The sequence below is a fragment of the Acanthochromis polyacanthus genome, chromosome 2 (genome assembly GCF_021347895.1).
Source record: "Acanthochromis polyacanthus isolate Apoly-LR-REF ecotype Palm Island chromosome 2, KAUST_Apoly_ChrSc, whole genome shotgun sequence".
In the NCBI taxonomy this organism is placed as follows: Eukaryota; Metazoa; Chordata; class Actinopteri; family Pomacentridae; genus Acanthochromis; species Acanthochromis polyacanthus.
The window spans coordinates 36,301,051-36,314,180 of NC_067114.1; the positions used below are offsets into that span (position 1 = coordinate 36,301,051).

Sequence of the window (13,130 nt, forward strand, 5' to 3'; positions counted from 1 at the left end):
TACAGCACTACACACAATACACTAAGATTAGAATAAGTTCAACAAACAACAGACAAAATCCCAGACTGAGCAACTAACCTCTCCTTGAATTTAGAACTGATTTGAAATATGAAATGTCTTTTGATGTGTCTTTGTGCAGCAAATCAAAAAGGGCCTCCTGACGCTGGTGGTGAGGACCAGCCTGCGTGTTGGGGCCCTGTGTGGTCAGTCGCAGGTAGCTCAGCTGTGTAGGTCACGCTCCCTCAGCACTACCACGGGTATGGCCAGGGTCAGCGCTGATATGGGAGACTACAACTACCTGAACATCTGCAGTAACGCACTGAGCATCCCGGGTCAGCCTGCTAAGCCCAGAGACTGCATCATGATGGAGATCATCCTGCAGAAAGGTCAGCCTCAGGGAACAGTGTAGGCACTAGTTTCTGATTTGAACAACTGGTGAATCATTTTGATCACTGAACTTATTTTAAACTGTGCCATTGTAACAGGACTGCTGCTTCTTTACTCATCAAATTATTCTACTCTGGTTCTGTGGCCTTCTCACTTTCATAAAGATGGCAAAACATGACATCAAAGACAAAAACAGCTATATATAGACATCAGTTCATAGGTGAAAAGAAAAGTTTATGTGCATCACCTAAATGTTTGAATTAAAATTGTGGCAATGTAATTACAATCAACCCACAAACATGGCTTGAACAATTTTTTTCAGAGTTTAATATAGTCCTTTTAAACTGATTGTTCATAAGAGCCAATGCCCTCTATACTTGTCAACTTCCATAATTCCATTATTGTGAGGCCATGCTGTTTTGAATCATTTCACATTTCATAAGTATTGTACTGACTTCTGTTGTGTACTGTATATGTAAAATAGATTTACTATCATAATAAAAATGTATATGCATGTGTGTTATCTCAGAGGTGGGTGTTGGTCTGGGTATTGGACTGTGCTGTGTTCCATCTGGTGATGGATGCCCAAGGATCTACATTCACACCCTCTCCCCTGGATCGGTGGCTCACATGGATGGTAGACTACGGTAAGGACTGCTTTTGAACTGTATACATTTCAAAAGAGTAGTAAATTTATCATAAAATGTAACTACAGTTAGAATACTAAATCTAGATACATACTCAGAAGTAAGATGCTGTATTGTTATACATATAATATGATGTGGGATTAAAGGTAGAGTCTATCAGTGACAATTAATGTTATGTTCCGTATTTAGAGTTCTTCTATACGTCTCACAACTTTTGTGACTCTTGGTCTGTAGGCTAACAGTGCATAAACTCACCTCCTCTCCTTGAAATTACACTCCTGTTGAGGAAGCTAAAGTAATCGCAGGCCAGATTTTGTTCAGAGGCAATATTTTTTCAACAAATGAAGCCTTGCCTTGGATTTGCTGGGAGGTGGTTGGATTAGACTGTATGGTGTACTTAAAAATGAAAGACTGTGAGACCAGAGACAGGGTTTGCATTCTGGCACCTAAATGCACTTTGGTTAAACAAAAGTACTGTTATTAACGATGGGAAAAGACATCTAGAGTTTATTTTTAATACATGCTTTGTCTCAACTTACTGTACCTGTTGTACATTAGAACAGACCAGTCTTTCTCTAACCTAAACCAAGTGATATGGGAAAGTAAACACAGACATGTTTCAGAATGATTTATTTGTTGTCACCTGAAGTGGCTGCTTTCAGTAAACATTTTATCTATTCAACATTTTTGCATATTTGTGGTTGAATTTTTTGGTGTATGATGTAATTTCTAGGGCACAGGTTTTCTTATGCACACTCTATTTTTAGTGCTTGCTTTTTCTTTCTTTCTTACACTCCTCCTTCTGAACACTCCTTCCTACTTTCAGGTGTGGGGATGAGATTATGGAAATCAACGACACTGTGGTTCACAACATGGCGCTGAATGACGTCTACGCAGTTCTGAGCCAGTGCACAGCAGGTCCGGTCCACATCATCGTCAGTCGACACCCAGACCCCAAAGTACGCAATGTCTCAACTTCATTTACCTTAACCAGTACTGACTATGGATAACAGTAGACTTACCTTCACAGGTAGACTTATAGGTCCACCTATGAACACCGTTCTCTTGTTCTTTTGTATTTCATCCACTCTAACAAGTTTGTTTTTACAGGTATCGGAGCAGCAGCTGAATGATGCTATCGCTGATGCAGTGGCAAACAGCAAACTGAGAAAAAACAAGAGCCAGTGGAGCATTGATGGTAACATATTTATTTGCTCCTTATGAATCGCATATTGATGATAAGGATCAAGGTTGAATTAGAAAATAGAAGCAAAGCACTGATGCATTGAATGTTCTGTCCACACTTTTGAAAAGTGCATTTAGGGTAAACTCTTAAAGCTCATATGACCAAGTGACCTAGCAGTTGATCGAAACAAGTAATAGCAAAAGAAAGGCCTAATTTCAGCCAGTATTTGATACCAGCAATGTCTTCTAACCATGATTCCTTCAATGTCAAAACCATTCTTAAATATAGGCATATTTTAAAACGTGTGAGCATCTCTTCTGGCTGTGAAATCGAGAAAAACATTGGTGTTCACAGGTTTTAACAGGTTGGACAACTCACATTGATCAAACCATTTGGCAGCATTCAGAGCTTGCTCAAGAGTCTTTTAATTTTTTTTCTGATAGCGTTCAGTTCTTGTTCTATCGGCCAGTTTCTGTTGTCAGATCGTGAACATTGGTGTTGATATGTCATTTTGGTATCCAGCACCTGTGCAGGAATTTTCACTGTTTTAATTCCTCCAGTAAATCGAACTGTCAATAGAAAGTTTATATTTTGCAACTGATAAAATATGCCTACATTAGAAAATTGTTTTGATAAGACAACGCTTTAAAAAAAATCAGTTGCACTTATTTTTCCGTGGCTGTATACAGTGAACATTCCATTTGTATTTTTTTTTTAAATGTCCCAGGACTACGCAGACTGGAGTCTTGTTCTCATAGCCGTCAGAGATGTGAGCATTGTCTGGAGAGGAACTGCAGTCAGCTGACAGTTCGACAAGCACAGAAGACTATGGCCCGTTCCTGCAGTGACAACACCAGCAGCCTCCACAACAGCTGCCTCACCATCCACAACCACCACAACACACAGCACAGCCCATCAGCCCGCGTCCACAGCCTAGACACACCCAAGGTGACGAACAAACACGCAATAAACGGACAACAAACACAATGACTACCAGAATGTTGATTTGCATAAATCTGTCAGTGTGGTTTCAAGTTTCACCTTTTCTCGTCTCTTTCCTTTATTTAAGTCTATGGCAGACACGTGGTCTGACAACAGACTGTCAGTACCTGTGTATCCCGATGAAGATTATAATGTCCCATACAACTCTCCTGCTGCCAACCTGTCCAGTCAGCTGGTCCTGAATCTGGCCCACAGGAGCAACAAGGTAGTTCCTTCAAAAGGATGATTTTAAATAAACTTTATGCCAAATTATGTACAATGTAGGAATAGTAGAATAATTTAAAACAAAAGAATTTGCTAAAACAAAGTTAGTACTATGAGGCAGTAGAGGTCATTATTATGCCCCGCCTCCACGAAGTGGAAAAGGGGGATATAGGTTTGGCCTCCGTCCGGGCTTCCGTGCGTCCGTCCGTCCGTCCGACATGAAGGGGACAGCTTTTCTCTGAAACTATTACAGCTAGGATTACGAAATTTAGTGTGTAGCTTCACACCATGGACACCTTGATCAAGTTCGAAAATGAGACCTGTGCAATAATATTTTACAGAGTTATGGCCCTTGATCACTATTTTGGATATAGACTCATAGACATCACATGTGGCGGGGGATATTGCTGACCATGTCGTCTTGTTTGTGTCTCTGTCTCCTTATCATCTGTATACTTACAAAAACTGACACAGCAATTTGTGTACTGAGGCTGTGGATAATTTCAGGAATCTCTATATAATAGGCACAGACTGTTCACAGACGAGATAAAGAAAGTTCGACTATGTGGTAGATGGGACGAAAAACAATGCATCTTTGATTCTTAATTGTAAACCTGAAGCTTTATCAGGTCACATGACTCACAGGACATTGAACATAAATATACAGTGGTCCCTCATCTGTGGTGGGGGTTACGTTCCAGACCCCTCTACGATAGACGAAAATCCACAAAGTAGCGAGCATATTTATTTTGTTGTTTATATATATTTGAAGGCTTTATAAACCCTCCCCACACACCGCACAACACAGCAGAGCAACACTATGTGAAATGACAATGCAGACTCTTTGCCTTTGCCTCTGTAAACTGTGAGACAGTTCACATTATGCTGCAATCATTGCCTTTGGCTATAAATAATCCCATCAGGTTTACTGCCGCATTAGCATTCGATCAGCATACAGGTTGACTTAAAGTCATCTTGCTTCATGCTGTTGCTTCTTTTACTACAGTTGTGCCTGTGTGTTTCTGTATGTGTGTGTAGTCTACTTGCAGAACACATGCTGGTGCTCGCCGGCGCTGCTGGCCTCAGGATGTGACCAGTGAGGAGGGTTATAATGGTGACTCCAGTGATTCCAGCAGGGGATCCACAGGTAGAGACAAAGGACTGGACGCCCCATCCCACACCAGCTGCCAGGTACACCACTCTAGAATTAAAACAGTTGTAAAAACAGAGCAAATTAGAGCAGCTTTGGTGTGTATGTTACTATTTCCTCATGAAAGAAATATTGTTTTGTGCACCCATTTTTTAAAAGCTTTTATTATACACTTGACTATTGTCTCACACAATAGATATAATAAGTTTACAAATGGCCCTACTACTATCCTTTACTGTCATTTACCTTGACATTCAAGCATAGACTTTGAAGTTACCATTATTTTCATCCATAATATTTGCAACTAGCAACCAATGCCTGCTGCTAGTGCATTGCTACATTTGTTAGTGTGTTTCTGCCACCTGTTGATCACAATAAAGGTTTTCAATTGACCTGCATGCTTGTACACTCTATGTGGAGTTTACATGTTCTCCCTGTGCCTGTGTGGTTCTCACCAGGTTCTCTGGCTTTCCACTGTCCACAGACATGCTGAGGTTAATGGGTTGTTCTACATTGTCCATTAGTGTGAGTGTGCTTGGTTGCATGTCTCTGATGTAGGCCTGTGATAGACTGGCCATCTGTCCAGGTGAACCCTGCCATCAACCTGAGTACGCTGGGATAGACTCCAGCCCCCTGCAGCCCTACAGAAGATTAAGTGGTGTATTGATAATGTATATTCATATACAAATTGTTCTGCTGCTAAACCACAAACATTCAAATACAATGTATGAAAACTCAGCCTATTGGGCAAAGGCTGAAAAAAATGTGTATAGAGGGCAGCTAAAAGTATACAGGTGTATCCAAGATCCAGCCTTGCCAAATTATTTTGAATTTATTCAATACTGTCAATCGCCATGTTTACATGAGACCTTTAATTCCTCTTTAATTTGGAATTAAAGTTAATTCCGCTTTAAAATCTCCTTGTAAACACTTAATTTCAAATTAAAAAGTTAATTCCGAATAAACTTAATTCTGAAAAAACTACCTGGTTTATTCCGATGTTAAAGGCGTTAGAGGAGATTTAATTTCCTACGACTTTGAACGTAGCATGCGCATGCGCACATACAACCTCTCCCTCACCCCCCTCTAACCTCCCCCCTCTTAACATTTACGAAGAAACGCCCCCCTCCAGAAACTTGCGTAGGACTCGTGAAGTTGCCTACAGCCGCAGTATAATAAATAATCAATAATACATTTTACCTGTCCAGAAGGAATTTAGCAACCAAGGCATCTGTCTTTAGGTCCATTTGTTGCTTGAGCTGACGCCATCGCCCAAATGACTCGCCAATAATCACTTTTGTTTTTGCATTCTCGCGATCCAGTAGTCTTTTATTTTCTCTGACCTCAAAAAATGACTTTCTTTTACGGCTGGGTCCCCCTGGATCTTTATCTGCCATTATGTAAAAAAAGATGAGCAAAACAAGTCGCCAGCTAACTACGAAGCTATACCAAAGCAACACATACAGAAAACACGTAAGTCCAAGGCGTACGTAATCCACGTAACTAGGCCTGAGCCGGAACATTTTTGATTGACAGGAAAGGGAGCAAACCAAACGCCTCGGTCCGAGCACGTTGATTGGCTGATGTTTTTCAGGTCCTGCCATGTCCACAGTTTTTTTTTTTAAATTTTTTATTCTTTTAGAGACCATACATACAAGTCCACTAAAGGTCAGTATATTCATTTTATGTGAATCAGACAAATTAAACAACAAAAACATCCTCCATAATGCCTTTAATTCCGAATAAACTAATTCCTGTGTACGTTCTATTCATGTATACAGTTAATTCCGGTCATTCTGCGCAGGCTTGGCTCCTCACGTAGCGATGACACAGCAAAGGACACGTTCTGCGACCTTACTGGCGAGAGCACATCAAGTGACGCAACAGAAGTAGTACGCCATTGTCGAGTTGCTGTTTCAAAACGACAGTAAAAAGCAAAGCGAAAAGTGTGCTTATTAATTGTTCCTCCATGTTGTTTGGGAAAAGAAATGCCGTGGCAAACAGAGTTTCTTTTCTTCTGGTAAACAAGGATACGTTACATCCACTCCCTGTCCAATCAGAATCCTTTCCAATGCTCAAGCATTAAAGCGGAATTAAGGGAGGGGGATAAATGTGCGGTCCATGTAAACCTTAATTTGGAATTAATATTTCCATGTAAAACTTTAATTCCGAATGAGTTAATTACGAATTAAAAAACTTCATGCAACCGCAGCCATTATCTATCTATTCATTCACTTTTCTTGCTTTCTACTGGGGAGGGTTGCTTGGGGCTGGGGTCTATCCCAGCTTCCTTGGGCAAAAGGCACAAGAGGAACAAGTAAACTCCTGCTAGCTGTGAAGCAACAATACTATGTGAATATGCTTCTGTCTTACAAAAAAAGCAAATAAGCCTTAATGAGGTACTCTTCACTTTACTTTAAATGTTCCATTAGTGTACAGCAAAAAAAAAAAAAAAAAGCTCAAAAAAGCTCATCTTTGCATTGTACCAAACTACATGGATAAGCCAGTTCTGGAGTTCTACAAAGTAGCCTTCACTGTTAATACTGCAGACACCAAAAGAAGCAAAAAAAGTCACCAATAACCACAGGTGAATATGTTTTGACAGGTTTTGTATTGTGGTTATGTGATTGGCTGTTGCTTTCAGAAAAGTACAGATAGTGCTGTTCGTATACTGTAGTTCATTTAGTCCGTCTAGCAGTACTTGCATTTAGGGCCCATATAAGGAAACTGAAAGTATGTAGAGGACAGAAGAAGCTACCAGCTTTATCTGCGTCAGTCCTTTTCACTTCCTCGCTGAGTTGCTATACTAAAACAGTTCAGAGTTATTGTTACTTTCTTTAAGCTTTGCCTTTCTGATTGTAATGATCCTGCTTGTACTAATCATGCCTTCCTTCATACCTTAATTTTTTATTAATCAGTCTTCATCTTTAAAAGATGTAACACACTTCACTCCTCCCACTGCCTGCAGCTCTTCAGCAGCATATACAAGGCCTTGCAAAAGATCCTGAGGCTACTCTTAAGAAACGTATGTGAAGAGATGTGACTTTCACTGTTTTGGCCCTGAGAGCATGCTGTATGCTTTAGCTTTGCATCTTTTACGGAAACACGAAGGTATTATTATTAGTTGACAATATTAAAATGTTATAAAATTCCAGATATAATGGAGTAATTTAAAGAGCAGTGCTTTTCGAGAAGTTGTTTTCAAGTATGGCTTATAGCTAATGTATAGATTAATCATAATTTGTTAGCATTTATCAAATATTCTTTGCACCCTACACATTGTGTGAAGGTTGGTTTTGGATCCAGATGCAGAATATTCAGAACAGTGGTAGAAAAAGTGGTTTTATTAAACATTAAACGGGAGCAGAGGTGGCTGAGGGCTGGCTGGCTGGAAGTGGTCAGCTGGAGGAAGGCAAGCTGAACACGAAGAAGGCTGGAACACAGGTGAGTGGAATCAAGAGAACACAGGATGATGAGGAGCACTCAAGAAGAATACTCCGCTTGTTAGACTGGAGGGCGCCAGAGAGTTGCTGTGGATGTACTTCAGCCACACAACAATCTGCCTCTGGAGAACAGGAGAAGCCAGTGATTTATGGAGGTCTTGATGAGGTTAGATGATCTGTAGGTGTGTTCAATCAGCTGCACACTGAAAGGGAAAAACAAAACCAACCTACACACAAAACAGCAGACTGCTTGCAATTCTGAATCACCTGTGTCTCTATTCTTATTCTTATTCTTATTCTTTGTACTTGTATCTACACTAGATGGCCAAAAGTATGTGGGAACTACTGTGCAATTCATCTGTTATAGCAGCAGAATAATGCCCACAATTTCTGAATGAAATGGTCAAGAGTTGCATATGACTGTACAACAATATCCCGACACATTTAAATGGACAATGCTGCAAAGCCAGAGTACTTTTTATTATTCACAGTCATGGTTTTTATATTTGTCTTCTCCGTGAATGATGAATATATGTGAATTCCTTTTCTTTAAAGGCAAACACCAGTTACAGGTAAACCCAGGCTCTTCTTACTTTTCACCTCATCACATAAAAGGCACACATCTTCCTCCTATGCACTAAACATTTGTGTATTGCAGAATTATCCAATATGAAAGTAATTTTGAGTACACTGGGTTGGAATGTAATATTTAGATATACTTTTGGCCATGTACTGTAGATGTGTGTTTTTTCTTGTGTGAAAATGGTTTTGAAATCTCATCCAGCTGTTCAAATGAATGTATCCAATCCTGCTGCTTATTATCCATGCTTTGCTTTCACACACCTACCTGTATGTCTGTGTGTTTTGTGCATGTCAACATGCAAGCAGTGCATGCTGTGTGATAATATGTGTCCTGCTTCTTACTGGTGAGGCTATGGGCCTGCGACTGACTGACTCAAACAGGGTGAAGTAACAGTGATGAGGATGCGTGTCTAAGCGGAAGCAGGGCACAGTATTGCACCTCTCTGTGGTTGCTGCTAGAGAAGTTATTGTGATACAACACTTCCTGTTTGTGTAGCAGGAAGGAGAACGCACAAGAGAACAGTCAGAGAGCGGTGAAGAAGATTTCACTCATCAAGACGCTGCAGTGTGCACCAGCGACCAAGTACACACAGGTAGGAGACAAGTGCTGTTTCAAATCCATTTACTCATGTAGTTGTTCCAGCAATGTCAAAGCAAACTACACCTGGTGCAGTGGTTATCAATATTTCAATGAAATGTCACAGTGATTCTATTTCCTGGTTGAGGCAGTTCCTGTTCTGGCAGGAACTGCAGCCAAACTGCAATTCACTGGATGTAGTTAGACTAAAGCTGTCTGTGATCTTTGAGCAACAGCACAAAGGTACTTTTTACCTTATTGATTATTAGCACAGCAGGATATACTTTACTTGAAATCCTCCTGCATGGTCAACTGAAGCAGGCAGTCATGGCTTGGGTGGTGGAGCAGGTTGTCTACTAATCACAAGGTTGGCAGTTCAGTGTCCACATACAGCGCCCTCCATAATTACTGGCACCCCTGGTTATGATGTGTTGAAAGCTTTAAAATAAGTTCAATTTTTATTGCAGAAGCAATACTCACACTGAATATTGTAGAAAAGTGTATTATAGGAGAAGATTAGGTGCTGTTTTGTTGGCAAAAGGGAGTTGTAAAAAGTCTTAACACAGGGGTGCTAGTAATTGTGGCACACATGACTTGATGTAAAAGAATTATTTCTTAATGTGTGACTCCACTGAATAAATGCACTGGAATTAAAGGTTAGATTTTCCTCTTTTTTTCATTGTGGTTCTATATTATCTAGAAAAAAATACATTTATTAGAAGCTAAAGAACACATCTTATCCAGGGGTGCCAATAATTATGGAGAGCGCTGTAAGTTGCTTCTGATGGCAGGCAAGCACTGTGCAGGGCAGTTCTAACCACCATCGGTTTGTGTGTGTGTGTGCAAGTGGGTGCGTGTGTGTGTGTGTCCAAACGGAGGTCCATTAAATGCACAAGATGTAGTAAAGGAGAAACACATTGTAAACTGCTTTGTGCAATCCAGCTAAGTTTAACAGGCATTATATAGGACAGACTATATACTATTGCATGTTTGAAGGTAGTATTTCTGCACACAGCAAAATCTACATTGCTAATTAAACACAAACAGAGCGAAGTTCAACACTCTGAAAATGTTTTTATCGGTCCACACTACATAGAGTTTAAGTGACACTTGAAAGTGCTAAATACATTACACTATGAAAGACAGCAACTCTCAATAGGAATTAAAGACACTTTTAGGGAACCAACTTATAACCCACAATCCTGCTCCACACACTGTACAATACTATAAAACAAATAGAATAGTTGAAAAGGCACCAATACAGTGAAGTTGGTAATTCAATTGAAACTGTATTCTGAACAAGCACACAACCTACACACAGTAATAAAATGTCCCAACAATGGAGCAAAGCTTTAAAGGTCACACAATATTTCAACATTGCATTGACGGCACTAGACGTTTTCTCTGCAAACACAGACATATTAGACATCTGGGAGAAACACCAGCTCTCCTGTGAAATCTAAACTCTAGAACTGTGTGCAGAATATGACATTAAACTTCCTGTATCAGCACTATAACTCTTTTTGGTTGATAACTATCTTGTAGTTCAGTTGGTATACACAAGAGACAAATGACTGTATATTTTTACACTCAACTTACGAACGCCTGAAAAATCTAACTTTTGTGTTTTTTCTGTGTAGGAGATTTATCAGCTGTGCTCTGCTCAAAGCCAAAGAGAGGAGCACTAAGAGACAAGCTTGTATTGAACAATATACCCAAGAACAGCTTCAGGATCCGTGGGTTCGATTTTCAAAGAGCTCCACAGAACATCTGCCTGACATCCATCATCATCACCAGCATCACGCTACACACAGCACACAACCTGACAGCATCCCACAGCGTCCCTGCTACCATGAGTGACGAAGAGTACATTCTTGAGGCCACTGTCACAGCCACAGATTCGACTTTAGACCAGCCATCAAACATGACTCCTGAAAACACATCTGAAGCTGATTCAGGATCAAAGAAGGCCCCCAGTGGCACCAAAGCCTGCATGGTTTCGTCAAAGTCTGAGGAAAATTCGAGAAGAACAAGACCAGAAGAGTCAACCTAAACCCCAGAGAAGAGGCCTGCTGCAGGCTTCAGCAGAAGTTTTGGAGCCAGATCTGCCTCTTCTGCAACCAACCTCTCAATTAAACAAAAGATTCACTCTTTTGAGACTTTTCAGTCCAGACAGCCCAGAGAAGGTGGGAAATAGGAGACCTGTGGCCCCTTCTGCCTCCCTTCCACAGAAGGAGACTAGAAGTCCCTGCCCTTCTTATCATGCTGTACCTGGAGGTTATGAGAAGGGCAACATGAGTTCACTAAAGAGGTCCAGTCAGACCAGTGTCTATCTGTAAAGAGGTAGACAATGTAGCTGTCCCTAATCACATTCTTGCTATCACCCCAGTCCACTTACGAAGTGTTAGTCAGACAGCTAAATCGTCTGAAAATGAAGGCTCCCTCCATCCCATTCCACACTGATATTCTAACCTCTCGACTACATCAGTACTTATCGGATTCAGGGATTAATGTCTCATGCAGCTTCAGCCCATGATGAGGGGAAGGTCTTACTATCCAAAGTGTGAGTTAGAGCCAGAAAAGAGGATCTCAACAGTTCACAGAATCCAAGTTTCCTGATCCACTGAAACATCTATGAATCTAATGAAACAGAGGAAATGGCTTCAGATGGGACAGACATGGACGAAGACAGGCGACGGAGATCTGCTGAGGACAGCAATCAGAGTGCTGGAGCTCACACGAGAGCAACCTCTGTAGAAGCAAGGAAGAAAGTCTAGGAGAACACCAGTATTGCCTTCAGTAACCAAGAGCTAAATCTGTAGCATTATTGTTAAGGGAACTGTATTTGATATAGTAAACACTAAATACAAACAAACTTAGGTTCAGGGCTTGAAATTGTTGAGACTCCAAAGAGCATGTTAAATGACTTACCACTTGGGTTTGGAAAGTTGAGTTTAGCTCCATAGTTTTCCCATCATTTTTATAATTTATAAGACTGTATTTGCCAAAGTACAAACTGAAATTTAGAAACATTACAGCAATGCTATGACAATTTCCAGACAGGTAGCTCAACAAGCAGAAAGGTTGTAAATTTACAACTTTTCTATTTTAACTAGTTTTGTTGTTAAAATCACAGAATTATCTGAAAAAACAAACAAACAAACAGTGTGCATACAGTACAATGCATATTCTGTGTTATATAGAACTGTCTCAGATGAAAATTGGTAGTAAATAAAAAATAAATAAAATAAAACAAACCTCTTGATCTTCTTGTGATAAATGTATTACAATATTTGGGCTTTAATTATCTCCTAGATTTTTCCCACTGAGACATACTATTATGGTGACATGTGTTTTGATGAGTGACATTTTGTCTTGTTTAATTTTTGTTTCATTAAAAAAGGAGAAATTCTGGACAAACAGATGGTATATTACAGGCAGTGTGTACCTCCTAGTTATCTTCTCAGCCCACACTACAGTCAGCAGATGCGCTCTCCTTGATCACGCATGCAGAAATGACTATAAATGTGTAAATTTGTGCCACTCCTGATCACACCTCATGAAATGCTTTTCTCTATGCATCTGTCTCTTTGTACTAAAAACCTTTTTCACTGCTTCTCCACCACAGATCTCACTGTGATTAATATTGATTGATTTTTTTCGTGCTCTAGAGTTGCATCACACTTCTTATAGAAATATAGTCCAAATTCCTTAATGCTGCTGCTATGACCCACATATACAGATGAGCCAGTTACACCAAATGATCCAGACATACATGAAAACAACATAGATAAGATTTCTTCCATCATAGCACTTTTATTAACATCAATGCACTATGTGTATGACTTTAAAAATGCTCCTAACCGGGGGCTTTGTTTCCTTCTTGTCTAATTATTTGACTGCTTGTGTTTCTTGACCCATTAGTTGTGTTTTCACATGTATCCGCAACTTG

The 13,130-nt window shown here is 40.1% G+C and overlaps 1 protein-coding gene across 1 annotated transcript in view; it reads left to right on the forward strand.

Moving 5' to 3' along the window:
* The window catches only part of il16 (interleukin 16), a 39,892-nt gene that overhangs the window by 22,863 nt on the left and 3,899 nt on the right, over positions 1 to 13,130 (forward strand). The window contains 13 exon segments of the mRNA XM_051944870.1: positions 140 to 386; positions 917 to 1,034; positions 1,861 to 1,993; positions 2,145 to 2,232; positions 2,948 to 3,168; positions 3,290 to 3,427; positions 4,465 to 4,617; positions 7,545 to 7,601; positions 9,098 to 9,194; positions 10,819 to 11,146; positions 11,148 to 11,235; positions 11,238 to 11,347; positions 11,349 to 11,513. Of these exon segments, the coding sequence (XP_051800830.1) occupies positions 140 to 386; positions 917 to 1,034; positions 1,861 to 1,993; positions 2,145 to 2,232; positions 2,948 to 3,168; positions 3,290 to 3,427; positions 4,465 to 4,617; positions 7,545 to 7,601; positions 9,098 to 9,194; positions 10,819 to 11,146; positions 11,148 to 11,235; positions 11,238 to 11,347; positions 11,349 to 11,513 (1,943 nt within the window).